This window comes from Argiope bruennichi, chromosome 4 (assembly GCF_947563725.1).
Source record: "Argiope bruennichi chromosome 4, qqArgBrue1.1, whole genome shotgun sequence".
Classification (NCBI taxonomy): Eukaryota; Metazoa; Arthropoda; class Arachnida; order Araneae; family Araneidae; genus Argiope; species Argiope bruennichi.
Genome location: NC_079154.1, coordinates 84779733 through 84794506, shown reverse-complemented (window position 1 = coordinate 84794506; position 14774 = coordinate 84779733). Strand labels below are relative to the sequence as shown.

Genomic DNA, 14774 nt, shown 5'->3' with positions numbered 1-14774 from the left:
GTGAAAATATTTTTTTACTCTGAACTACCAAAATGTTGAGCGAATCTGTAATATTGTGTACTTGTACTGCCTTTTAATAAGGAAGAGAAATTTCCAAATATTTTAAAAGATGTTGAATGGATACGGATTCCCTGCCTTGCTAGCATTTTGGTGACTATTGTGACAAAAATGAAGATTGTTGGAAATACAAAAATTATGGCAACATCTCTAGGATTCGGGATCCGCACACCTTCATCAAATATTTGATACCTATGGTGGAGATTATAAAAATGGGGGGAAGTTCAATCAAGTACAGTTCTCTGAATTCCTTTTTCCAAGAGCTTATTGTAGAAGAAACTCTCCAGTTGTTTTCGTTGTGTTGCTTTAAATTGAACGATTTAACGATTCGAGATCCACACACCCTTGTCAAATATTTGATACCTATCATGGAGATTATAAAACTGTGGAGAAGATAAAGCAAATATAATTATCTGAATTCCTTCTTCCAAGAGCTGATCGTAAAGTAAACTCTCCAGTTGTTTTCGTTGAGTTGCTTTAAATTAAACGATTTAACGATTCGAGATCCATACACCATCAAATATTTGATACCTATCATGAAGATTATCAAAATGCGGAGAAGCTAAAGTAAATACAATTATCTGAATTGTTTCTTCCAAGAGCTGATTGTAGAGTAAACTCTCCAGTTGTTTTCGTTGAGTTGCTTCCAATTTAATGATTTACTTTCTGCATGTGTGTTGTTGATTTCTTTGTTAGAGCTATTTTTGAGTGCGCTTCATCTGTGTTTTCATATTTAAACGAGCCATTATTTATTTACGAGTTTATTGGACCTTTCACTGTGCACTCATCAGAAGATTTCAGTAAAAATATCGCTAAAGCACTTCTAAGACGGGCAATTTTATAAATATTTTCCCCCAAAGAGATGCAAAACGTGGAAATTCATAAAAATCTCAAAATCAAACATTTTGTCAATTATAAAATTTTCTTTTAGTCTCATATATGTATGTAATAATATATTATATATATTATATGTCTCATATATGAAAGTAATAATAAAAATAGTTACGAAGACATTGCATGTTTCTTTAACATAAAGAAATCCCATAATTCTAAACCTGATTTCTTATTACCATTTGTCTTTTTCATCTGTTAATAAATTATAACAGCGGAAGCTACGTACATGTTTTTCTAATCATTCAGTATATGATTTAAAGCAAGTATGTATCAGTCATTTCTTATTATCGAAAAGGGTAAAAATGAAATAAAAAAAGTATTGATGATTGCTCTACGAATGAAAATTCTAGTTCTACCATTATTTCGCACTTGTCTCCCGTCGCCACTCAATCGATATGTCACCTGACATCGATCACTGGGCAATCGACAATCGCAATCGTTTCATTACCCAGTGTTCCAACTGAATGAGCCATTACTTGATTTTACTGCTTTTCTTTCCCGTTCTTCTTGCTGGCAAAGTCCGGATTCCGTGACGGGAAACACGCGATCGCTGCATCAAATATCGAGAAGTCGAATTGCTGTGCAATATTTAACGCTGTTCAGTTAGAGTCGCTTTTATTTCATTTTGTCTTCATTTTTTTTTCTCGACCATCGGTTTACGAGTTGATTTTCAGTTTTTGGTATTGCTGTTTTAGCGTCTCCAGTGTAAGATGGGAATTTGACATGCACATATCGGAATCGATTGTGGAATGTCGGTATGGTATGCATAGCAAACGGAAAGAATGGAATGTGTTTGAAGGGTTTGACAAAAGGCGATTGATTGGACGGTATAGTTAAAATGTGAAGATCACGAATGTAGAAGGCTTAAATTTGTTATATTTTGAAGTATAGGAATAGGTGATTTCTTTGGGAAAAACCATATGGGGGTTCTTTTTATAACGAAGCATATAATTTAAATATATATTTTTAACTGTCTCGCAAATGGAAGTTGAAAAATGGATACTTAAAGGGTGGAAGAAAATATTTTATAAGAATAATTCAAATTTATGTTTGATATATTTTCTCGATTCGAGAAGTAATTTTGCATGACATTTGATAAGACAACATTTGACAGTTTTCGCTGAACAAATTAATATTTTGTTGATTTTTACGATAAATAGTTCGTTCTCATTTAGTATACTACATATTTTCTATATATATAATACACAGAAAAGAATAACTATATCGGAGATCCATTTTATTTTCAATGTAAAATTATTATGTTGTGAATGTATTAAAAGTATATATAACAAACTTTGTAGCGGTTATATAACTCTACTATTTTCTCTTTTGATGTAACAGACGGCGTTCCCTTATTAACATCAAAATATATTTCCCATCCTTCTTTGGGATCATTATTAGATTGAATTCTAAGTGAGTACCGTGTCTTTTCGTGTTCGTGTTTGTTTTGTGTTGTGAAATGTGGAACTTTGAAAACAATAAAATAATTGCTCATGAAACGCGTCTATTGTTTTCATCTACCACAAAATGGAGTTAATAAAAAAGTCACATTCCTCTACAACTTTCTATTTTTACATAAGACTGGTGGGAGGTTTAAGAGCAAAGTAAATAATATATGCTATTCTGTAAAGCGAATAATCTACTGAGACATTTCTTCTGATACTAATAATGTGATTTAGCAGAAAAATTAGATTTTGTATGCTCTGTTGGAACAGATGAATTTTTTGCATGTATAGAGATGGGAAATTTTAGGAATTTCTTTCTTAAATTTCTTTAGAGCTTGATAAAGCAGTTGGTAAATATAATTTAACAATATTATGCAGTTAAAGAAATCTCATTTTATAAAATATCGTATATTTCTTCATGCAATGGAGAACTCGAAAAAAAAATGTAATAAATATGAAATTTCATCGTTTTGCAATTTATGAAAAATCGTTTTTATCTTTGTGAAATTTTATCGTTTAAGATTTATTTGGCAAAGAATTTTCCTTTTATTGAAAAGGATTATTGCTGATACTGGCATGTTGCCTTGCAAATTTATAAAATATAACAAGATGATAAAATATTTATGTGCTTGATCTTTAAGGGAGGGACTCAAAAACTATGAATCATGGGCTTAAAAGAAGAGAGTTGAAACGTAGGTAATTAAAAAAAGAAAACCATCTAATTGTGAGCACTCAAAAGAAAACAAAATATCCGAGATGCATTGGATAGTATAAAAATAAAAGACTAGTCTTAAATGTTGTCAGACATATGTCAACAACATAGAATACAGTTTGGTATTAATCATCCAACCACTCGAAAAAAAGGAAAACAAAAGGAAACCAAAATTATTCAGCAGGATTATGGATTAAAACCATTTTGAAAATTAACACAGGCATATTTAATGATTAAGCACCACTTTATTAAATTAAAGTTTTAATATTAAGATAAAAAATTAGTATTTGGTTAAATTATTTAAATTTTACATTTGAAAAACAATTAACTTGACAGTTGTTACATTATTCAGTGAATATTACAATGCTAATTTCTTTGATATCAGATAGTCAACTTGTAGTTAAGATTCGGAAATATAGATTTTTGCATCTTGTAGAAATTTCTTTCCATATATTTTATGATGTAATTCATTCAAATGCCGTTACTAACAGCTGACCTTAAATCTTTATACATACAAAAAAGATATTATTTTTTCAATATTTAGAAAACTGAATACTGCTTTTTATAGAAAAATTAAAGAAGCCTTGACATTATTTTGATTAATAATCGCAATATGGTTGAATCTAGAAACCTGGACTTCATCCAAATCCAGAAATTATTTTTTGATGCAAATATTCTGGGAAAAACCCAATGCTGCAGTGTTTTTCAAATGTCAGGAATACCTGCATTTTCTTTTGGATAGGAAGAGATTAATTGATTTTTATGAAACAATATAAAAGATTTCGCCACTTACATTTGAGATAAATTCAAATATTGCATTTCGAATTGTCAAAATATAAATTGACATATGCATTCATTTATTTGGGAAACATATTTTAAAATGAATTTCAAATATTCTTTCAAAAGTATATAATCGTATTCTAAAAAAATGTATAGATTTAGTTCACATTAGTGCATATATATTTATAGCCACTTTGCGTGCAAAATAAAAATCATCACCATAATGTGGAAAGGCCACCTAAAAGATATTTTATTAAAAAACTAGTTAGTAAATAATCTTATTAAATATTACGTTTTGTCAAGTAATAAATCGTGAATTGGATTTATTTATCAAGAATACAATAATAAGAAATATTATTGTTCTAACTGATAAAAGTAGTGTTTTGTATACAAGCAATATATTGTATGAGTAATTTATAAACGAAACTTACTAACTATTAAGAACAGAATTAATCATAACAGTATGTAATAAAGAGCAAAAATATTTTGTTGTTAAAAATCTGATAAGTAAGGGAAATACGCAAGAAAATATAATTAATTAAAAAAGAATTCTAAATAAATAGAAATCTAATCGAATCATATTTGTGATCAGATTTTATATTTTAATTTATTTTAAGTTCTCTTAGTATTCATTGAGACATAGTTTATTATAATATTATTTAAAGCATCTGACGCATTTAGAATTTTTAGAATTTGATAAAAAATTATTGCAGGCTTTTTTTAAAACCAAATCATAAAAAAAGTGTTTAAAAGTCTTATTATTTGAATTATTTATAATTTTTGGTCTTTCTTATATTTCACATTATTATTTTAATTATTATTATATCTTAAAATAATTTTATCATCCACTTTTTCTCACATTCAATATCAGATGAAACCTTTCATTTTTTAATGAATGGATTATTTGAAAAATTATTTTTGACACTACTTAAATACTATTCTGCAAGCGGGAATCAATAATTGACAGCATTTTATAATTCTGACATTTGATAATTTCTGCTTTACAAACATGTAAATATAAAAGAAGTTAATTTAAACCAAAGAGCCCGAAAAGATCATAGTATTCCCTACTAAAAAACAAATTTCTATTACTTATTAAGCGATGATATTTAAATGCTATTATAAGATATTGATCCTTGGAATACCAAACAAAACATAGGAAATAAGCATAAATGAGATGAAATGTGAAGACATTATTAGAACCATTGATAATGCAGCATCTTCCGGCATTATTTTAATATCACATATTAGGATATAATTCGTACATTTTTCTGTAATAAAAAGGATAAAATAGTACTAGCGATAAAAAGTACATGCTAGATAATAAGCAAGTTTGACTCAGATTAGACATTTGATTCAGTTAAACAGATTCATCCATTATATATATCTACATGATATTTCGAGTCTTCCGGCATCTATTGCAAATAATTTACAAGATTTAATTTTTTCTAAGCTACTCTAAAAACTTGTATTTCCCGATTTCGTTTTTAAAATCATGAGTTGTGAAGTAACATTTGTAATTCATTGATATTTGTTAAAAGGCGAAAGATTTGAAGTGATCTTGCTCATAGTAATAACGTACATCAAATAAGATTAAATCTACTTTCTAAGCCATTACAAATCGACTTAGAAAATGTAGAACTTTTTTTTCCTTATCTTAGCTCTTTTAAGATAGGTATAAGTTAATTAAACATTATGGTTACTAATTAACTTTTATGAATATTATCAACAAAAAATGGAAAGAAACTTGCTATTATATTTCATGAAATGCATAAAAATATATTTTGAAATGGTAATATTTACATATCATTAATATATAATATTTATAAACTGGCTATCATGCATAAATTGTATCATGCTATATAGATAAAGTAAAAATTATTCAAAATGCTTTACAAGACATATTGTTGGATTTAAATCTATCATATTTGATACGTAGTTACATTTTGAGTAATAAATGCTCATAGAAAAACTTTTTCAGAATTTCCATTGGATTTCTAATTAGAAATTTTTCGAAATCTTAATGCTTTCACTCAAAAATTTCGGAGCATCTTACTACACAAAAAAAATCATTCGTTGCCACTTTGAAATTAAACAAATTATATTTTCAGTGACATCAATTTATTCTGAATCATGTTTCTCTATATCCTAATAAAAATTAATCCTAATAAAATAATAATTAATCCTAATATTTAGAAGTATATTTTACAATAGGCGTTTGAATAATCTTAATTATTAGAATTATACACACATAAAAAAAATTCTTTATTTACTGCGGGCATCACCACCATTATGATTTGAAGTAATGTTTTAAAAATAATGAAAAAAAAAAAACAATTTTTATCAAGTCTAAAACATTATAATGCGAAGTTTCGAAGTTTGAGTTTTCAGTATCAGGCTACTGACCATGATTTTTTCTCCAATGGAACAGCCGGGGACCAGTCTTTAAAAAAATAATTGTAATCTTTCACTGTTATTTTCAAGGGGAGTTAGTTTTATCGCAAGAAAGAAGGATTTACAAAATTTAACGAATGCTGAATGAACCCCCAAGAACCCTCAAATTCGGAGGCAAAATTAAAGAATATATTTTAATCTTGGCTCTAGGCTAATTAGGGCTTGAGTTATAGTGATCTTCCCATAACCATCTTTGTCCCATTACGGAAATTGTAAAACGCAGTTAGACAAATCTGTAGCCAATGCGTACCGAGTCTATATTAAGTAGAGCATTGAATCAATACTGAGAAATCTGTTAGTTCAGATAAAACGAATAATAGACAATAGATAATAGCAGACTTTTGAGAGGTACGAATAGTAATGTGAAGTCTATCTCCTGCGGAATTCTGTCTGAGCTCTCTGTGTTACTACAGTTGTTTTCTACCAACTGGCTTCTTGTGTGTTGTTTACCATAAGATCTGTTTGTGTGTGCTCTTAGGCTGTGTTTCGCTGTTTGTGGGGTTTTATCTTCGTATAGAATAAAGCGTCGTTCTTTGTCATTGAGGCATTTAGACCGCTTCATCGTACACTTGTTAATTTTCGAAAACTTTTTCTGCAATAATGTATACACAAGTTGTGGTAATATTAAACACATTTTTGTACGGATATTAGCATTGATATACTAAAAATGTAATAATATTCAAAGTGTATTTAATAAAACAAAATGTCATTAAATTGCCAAGTATATTTTTGATATTAAAAAATGCAATTTTAATTTTAATTTAAAAACATTTACAATCAAATATTCAATTTTTATAAATATTTTTGTTAGATCAAATTATAACTTGAGAAACATTATAATATTCTACTCTTTAGTCCAAAATTAATTTAAGATATTTATAAATTCTAATAAAAATGGTCAAAAATTGAAATTTGCCAAATTTTAAATAAAAATTCATTTTAAGCTAGTAAAACACTACAAAACAAAATGCCAAAACTACAGAATAAGCTAACGGTATTTTTTTTTCTTTTGCTCTAATCTCCTAATAAATATATTTGCTAAAATCTTTTAATAAATATATTTACTTTACCTCTTCCTCCTCTCTGAACACTTCGAATATATACTTTAGACATTTGAAGAAATCCCTTGGAAACAAATTTTGCCCTGGAAAGGAATAAACTGCATCATCACAAACTACTATTATTAAAAGTTGCTACAAAAGTGGCACTATCCACTAGTTCTTTTGTACCTCGAAACAATTTTCTGCTACTACCAGAACAGTCATATGAAAATGAGTCTGAACCATACATTCCAGAAGTGCTTTATCCTAGCTCTTAAGAATGAATGACATTAAGAAGCTCCACAAAACGCATGTATCGCCTTGCACGCCAAAATGGAATAAATTACTTCCGTTAATGCCCTGCATATTAAGCAGTAAACCTTGGGTATCTTGGCAGAGATTTTGTCTCGTAATTCGTCTGTTAAAACATTTAAGAAGAGGGTATATGGTCAAGTGGCATTTTAACAGACAGTTGGCAAAGATTAATGTTTTAGATCCAAGAGAAATGTCTTACCATAAAACTGATTTTTTTTTTACCCAGGCGTATCACAGAATATTTTGTCATACATATCAAATTTGTTTTTAGAAATCTTTTTCCCAAGTTAAATTACACTATACGCACTAATTACAAGTTTAAGCATTTTCTCATGCATACGGGATGACTTCCCAGTAATTTTTCCAGAATTTAATGACATAAAGCACAGTTACAAGACAAGTATTTTGTCAAGTATGCAGTTGATTCCTTTTCAGCAGTGGTTTAAAATTTTCCAAGTTTAAATGAAGCAAACTCAATAACTACGAGTTTGTGCATTTTCTCGTATATAAACTGACTTTTGATCAATTTTTTCAAGCTTTAACTAAGCCAACAATAATTATAAGTTGCGCATTTTTCATGCCATAGCATACTTTTCTATCAATTTTTTTTAATATTTAAACTATTTTAAATGCAATAAATACAAGTTCAACCTATAAGTTTAACTTGCATGAAACTATATACAAATGGCTGTGCTAATTTACAATCAATTTATATCCATTACATCAAATCTTCAATGACATCCATAAAATTATACGTCTAAATGGCTCACAGAAAGTGTTCAACATCTATTTAATTTCAATGTCTTTGGGCATTCTATTGAGATAAAGACATGAATTAACAATCAGAAACGGTAAATTCATTTACTGAGATTTCTCATGCATTTTTATTTTCAAAATATTTGAATTTCAGTTAATGTATTGAAACATGACGTAAGAAAGTTCAATATTTAGTTTAGCCTAAAATATTTTTAGATTTTTACTTTTGTTTCATTTATGATAACATACTTTCAAGGCTTTATTTATTTGATTTTTTGAAAAGATTACATATACAAATGTTATAATAACCACGTGAATTAAAAATAAGGTATTTATCCATACTTATATATAAAGCTCAATGTGTGTGTGTGTTGGCGCTCTACAGAAAAAACCATTTGACCTGAAGCTACCAAATTTGGTACATGTATACCTTAGAGGTCGGGAATGTGCACCTGGGGTCCCTTTTTTTGAATTTTTAATTATAATTTTAATTATTAATTAAAAATTAACTTTCCCGCCAAAAATCTTTTAATTTTCCCCAACGCCAAATGAGTAAGGCTTCAGTTTTTTTTCCCAACAGTAATGAGGCTAGGGTTAACATTTTTCGGCCGATTATTTCAAACGATTCTGTTTATTTTCTTAATGTTTTATGCATTTAAAATTAAACATTGTTAATTAATCGATCTTTCAGATTCATTCTGAAGTACTTTTGAATTAAAATAACACAGAATAAAGGAAATTAAAAATTTCTAATCTGCATAGCGTTACCCCAACTGGCGTAGAAAAATTCACGAATTTGCGTTACCGTAACTGGGATGAAAATTCACGCATGCGCATTGTGTTCTGATTGTTGACAATATTATCAACGGATGATTCTGGATTTAAATTATTTTTAGGTTAGTTGCATGCCTTTGTAATTAAATTGTATTTATGTTAGTTATATATTTTTTGTATATGCTTATAGTTTTAAGTACATGGTTTTTTAAGTAGTTTTTTAAACCTGCTTTCGACAGATTATTTTAAACGATTCATTTTATTTTCTTAGCGTTTGATGCATTTAAAATTAAACATTGTTAGTTAATCGGTCTGTCCGTGATGAATCTGGGAAAATTTTGTTGAAAAATTCTTGAGATATTACATAAATTAAGAAAGATATTCTTTAGTGCTCATAAAGTTTAAACGATCAGTGACTCTATTATCAGTAATATTATAAAAAAATGCTTTGTTTCAGTAAAAAATATTATTATATTAATTGCAGATTAATTCTTTCCACATTAATTTAAAGCATAAATTCTAAGAGAGCTAACAAAAAATTAGAGAGATACATATTACGTTATGACTGAAGGCGTTTATAATGTTATGAGTGAATTATATGACTATCAAAATTTCAAGTTTTAAAATATTTTGATGAAGAATTTATTAAAGTAGGAATTGTGTAAAATATTTAATTTTTAAAATTTAAACGAATATTAACCGGCTGGTTGCCTAAGGCGGCTAGTATCATAATAAATACAGAGAAGATTGAAAATTTAGTTTTGATTAAGTATAGCTAATCAAAATTGAATAATCTTTATTAGAAATAATTCTCCTTATACAGTCGGAAAATGGATTTCAAAAAAATTATTTAGAAAACAATTTTTTTCTAAAAATGAGCGAATGATAAATACTTAATAATGAATTAATTCATAATATTATTAGCTCGAAAAATAGGATGAAAAAGAAGAAGCAGAAGCGAAATAGTTTTATTTGCAAGGAAAGATTATACAGAATAAAAATATTTAACTTTTGTCGTGACGTCTTTTAATATTGTTCAAATTAATGTGACATAAAAATTACGTTTTTCTTAGTATTTATTACGTTTAAAAAGTTCTACAATATTTTTCAAGAAAAAAAAATCCTTGTTATGGTTTAAATGTATTTGTTAAAATCGCTGCAAATATGTATCTGCAATGGAATTTGAGGTACTAAATCTTTGGTATATATTGCACAGTGGCTGAAAACGCAGTTTCAATTTATTTCTTTGACGTTCACAAGAACGGATAACATTGTGAAATCCAAAGGACTATTTTGGAACAGTCGCATTACTTAATAAGATAAAAATATGCTCCTTTTATCTCGCTTTGAAAAATTGGTCTCTAAGGGACAACAGCATAATTCAGATTATCAAAAGATAGACCAAGTAAAAATAGACCCAGTTTGAAAGAATAATAGTTGAAGGAATAGTAAAGAAACGAATAATTTCTACTAACTTCATGAAATTTTTCAGTTGTTATTTCAATTTGTAACACTTCAAGCATCAAATTTTTACAATCTTAAAATATTTTGGATATCCAATTTCTTGAAGAACTAGGAGCTAATTTTTAAATCATATAGAAATGGGTATCCAGTTTAGTTTGGGAAAATTCAATAAAATGATGTAAAGAATTAAAATCTATATTGTTTAATTGAATAAATGTGGTGCTTGAAAATGACAAGAAATTAAATTTTGATACCGTATCTCCATCTTTTAGGTCATATTCGATAAAATATTTTTTGCATTGTGATATTTAAAATACACCAGCTGAAGTTGTCTCCCCAAAACTTCCTCGAATACTTTTCGGTAAAGATCTTGCAACCCCCCCCCTCCCGATGTAAAATTGTAAGGCATAATGCCAGGAAGATCTGAAGCATAAAGATTCATCGAAATCTCGAGTTCGAATTTTTTCATGACTACAATAGTTCCTCTCTCCTATACGATAAGGAATTATGGTTTCACTCGTCTGATACTAAAACTGATGAAGGTTCTGAATACCTCTAAATTATCATGAACTCCGTGCTTCGTTATTTTTGTCATTTTTTATAGATTCCTCTATGACGATTCATGAATCAATGAGTAGCGTTTCTCGAGGTTGCTATGAATGGGCTAAAATAATGAAATTCGAAGCAAAATAACAAGGCCATTTCTGTCACAAAATGAAAAATTTCTTTTGAAAAGCCTTAAAAACGTTTTTTTACATGTAATGTGTTATTAAATACGACTAAAAATAGGAAGGTCATATTAAAATATACAATTCGTAATTTTTTAGTAGCATATTTATTTGCTGAAATTATAGGCACACCTATCTATTTCATATAAAATGTTCTTCCAATTGGAAATATACATCTATCTCCAACGGCTTAGAGATTAGTGTTTGAGATACCCTTAAAATGTAGTAAATTAATAAACTCTCTGTAATAAATGAAATATTTAATTAAGATATTTTTAAATAATTTGTATGATAGTAATGTTAATCTTTTTTTAAGCAGCATTCGAAAAATTTCATAAAAAAGTACGATTCAGTGAAACTTATGATTACGAAAATCCTAATGATATATAGCAAAATCTGAATATTATGGTGTATAGAATTATGTAAATGTTCCATAAAAAATGAACTATATATGCTACAAGAATTCTTAAAGCTCTTACAGATCGAATTTAGAAAACAAAGGGATATTATAATATCCGATTCATAATAAACATTTTATATCTTCTGTGAATGAAATATATTTGATCCGTTGTAAGACAGTAGATACTTAAAATTCTTGTCATCGAAGAATCATAATTTACAAAAATAATACCTCAACGGAAATGGAATTAATGAGATATTGAGAATTCGCCTTATATTTTTGAAATTCTCTTTTTAATAATTTGAAAACGAGTGAGTATTAAAAAAGAGTTAATGCTGCACACTAACTTCGCAAGTCTGTAGACATTCTTTCTTCTTTTGGTTACAATGATGGATGGGTAATTAATGTTTTCTCTAAAACACTGAATTTAGATCCTTACATTTTTATGTTTGAGAATAAAATCAGTAGAAATAGCTAAGGTACTGTTTAAGAAATGCATTAACAGAACTTTAAAGCATTAATAAAGCAACACACTTTTTTAGGATATGCATCAAAAGCATCATTTGAAAATAATAAGCAAACAGACAAATGAACTACTGTATTTTACATGTAACCTATAATTTTTTTCTAGTTGCCATTTTCCCACATTAACACATGACTCAATTTTGCCCGAATCTTATCAAAATGAATGATCTAGAAAAGAGCTAAATTTTCTCTATCGTAACAAACCTTACCTGGAGGCACTTCAGATAAAAAGGCGAATAAGATTACAGTTTAATTAATGGTTTCCACTTCTCTTGGGGGGGGGGATGAGGGAGACTGCGAATTGAGTTACTTCTTTGCTGTGATGGGATTGATGCTATTGGACTGAATTTCAAGCATTTTAGCATGGCGAATTAATAAAAAAAGAATTATTCATTCAGTATGCGTGAGGAGTACTTTAGAAAGATATCAGTATCTTACAAAGCTGTTCTTCAAATGAATATTATTATAAATGGCCATTGAACATATCCTAAACAATAACACAAATAGAAAAAAAAATAATTTAGAATTCTTAAGAGCAATAAACTCTAAAGAAAGCCTTCAAGGAAATATTATGAAATCATATATAATTTCATGGCGGTGCGATTCATTCAATCTTTTCTTGTAAACACGTACTGTCATGAAAGGAGTTAACTCGACCTCAAACCTCGATGTACCCATCAGGAAACCGAGAACCATTCACCATACTCTAAGCTTCTCATCTCCATATCAATGACCATTATTAATAACCACATAGGAGTTACTGTTATTTTGTTTAGGTCTCAGCGATGAGCTGAAGAACGATAATTTCTGCAACAATAAAATTGAATATCCTAATGGTCATAATATAATCCCTCACGTGTGTGTGGGGGGGGGATACATACTCCTGTGGAAATGCTACTGTCTCCATTTCATAGCCTTAACGTATCCACATACCCCGGAAACAAGAAATAAATACCGTATATCAGAAATTTCTTAATGCAGGAACATGATTATCAATAAATGCTTTTGGATAATAAAACGACTTTTACAAGAAAATATTAAGGCATGTTTTTCTATTAATATTTTTCTTTGGATTTTAATAACAATTAAGAATTTATAAAATTCTATCATACATCCAATTATAAGTTAGATCTATAAATAAAAATAAATCAAATGATTTCGGTAAAGTATAAAATAAAAATAAAACGGCTGCTTTTAAAAAAAGATGCCAATGTGTTTTAATAATATATAAAATGAAAAAAAAAACAATTTGTAATAAATTTTTCCATATAGAAAGGAATAAAAATATTTAGTTCTTTCTCTATTTTTTTTTCTGCAAAAATAATATTAATATGGTTGATGATTCTAATAAATACAAATTCATATACTTAAAAATAAGACAAAAAAAAATCTCTTACAAATATTATTTTCGGTTGAAAATAACTTTTCAATGAATGATTAATATACCCGAATATTCTGCAATTCAAAATGATATCAGTATTTATTCATGAAGCAAAACAATACTCAGAATTCTTTATAAAAATTATACGAAATGGAAAAACGGTTTTTTTGTAAATATGTGTTTGATGTTAGAAGTTTCAGATAAGAAATGGAAGATAGGAAATCATTCCATTGATTTTCTGTACGACTGCATAGCCGGAAGCTACGCATTTTAATAATGATTTTTAATAACGGTGAAATGGAAAATGTTCAGGTATGCAGTAGAAAGATTTGCTTCTGAAATATTTCTGTCCTCTCACTCGTATTAAACTTTCTCAAATGGCATGGAGATTCTAAAATGAACAACGCTTTTCAGGTGTTTGCATTCTGCAAAACGAAATGTGAAATAATTTAAATGTTTTGTTTGACCAAAAGTTTTAAAATCGGTATAAAATGAACTCAGTAATTTTTTATTAAACTGAAGATTTCAGTAAGAATGTAATTTATTTTAGATTTTTAATCACAATTAGAATGAAAAAATTCAGATAACTTCAAATGTTTGGATATCGGTTGAAAGCAAATTTTTAAGTTTAATTCAGGATTATTTCACAGCTCAACTTAATTATGCTTTGTTGATATAGAAATGCATTCATTTTAATTCGCCCTTTGGAAATCCTAATATCTGTTTTTTGTTATATCATAAATCAATATTTTTTTTTACATTTTAGTAAATTAATAGTGTAACAAAAATTCAATATATCTTGAAGTTATAGAAAACACAAATCTTATTTATGAGCAATTTAATCAAGTCTTTTCATTTTGCATTATTTTATAAGTAGAGACTACATATCTTTGGATATCGATTGAAATGAAATTTTTAAGTTATGTTTAATTCAGGATTATCAAACAGGTCAACATTAATTATGCTTTATTGTTATTGAGTCTTCGTAAATCTTAATATAATCTAATTTTTGTTATGCCATAGATCAATGCTATTTTACACTTTAGTCA

General features: G+C 28.0%; 1 protein-coding gene across 3 annotated transcripts in view; it reads right to left on the bottom strand.

The window, feature by feature from the left end:
- The window catches only part of LOC129966867 (cell death-inducing p53-target protein 1-like), a 57519-nt gene that overhangs the window by 32497 nt on the left and 10248 nt on the right, over window positions 1–14774 (bottom strand). Inside the window, exon 1 of one of the 3 annotated variants that reach the window (XM_056081469.1) lies at window positions 7413–7483. The exons of the other annotated variants lie outside the window; for them this stretch is intronic. Within the exon in view, the coding sequence (XP_055937444.1) occupies window positions 7413–7455 (43 nt within the window). The 5' untranslated portion in view covers window positions 7456–7483. Of the gene's footprint in view, window positions 1–7412; window positions 7484–14774 lie in introns of those variants that run through there. 3 annotated transcript variants of the gene reach the window in all.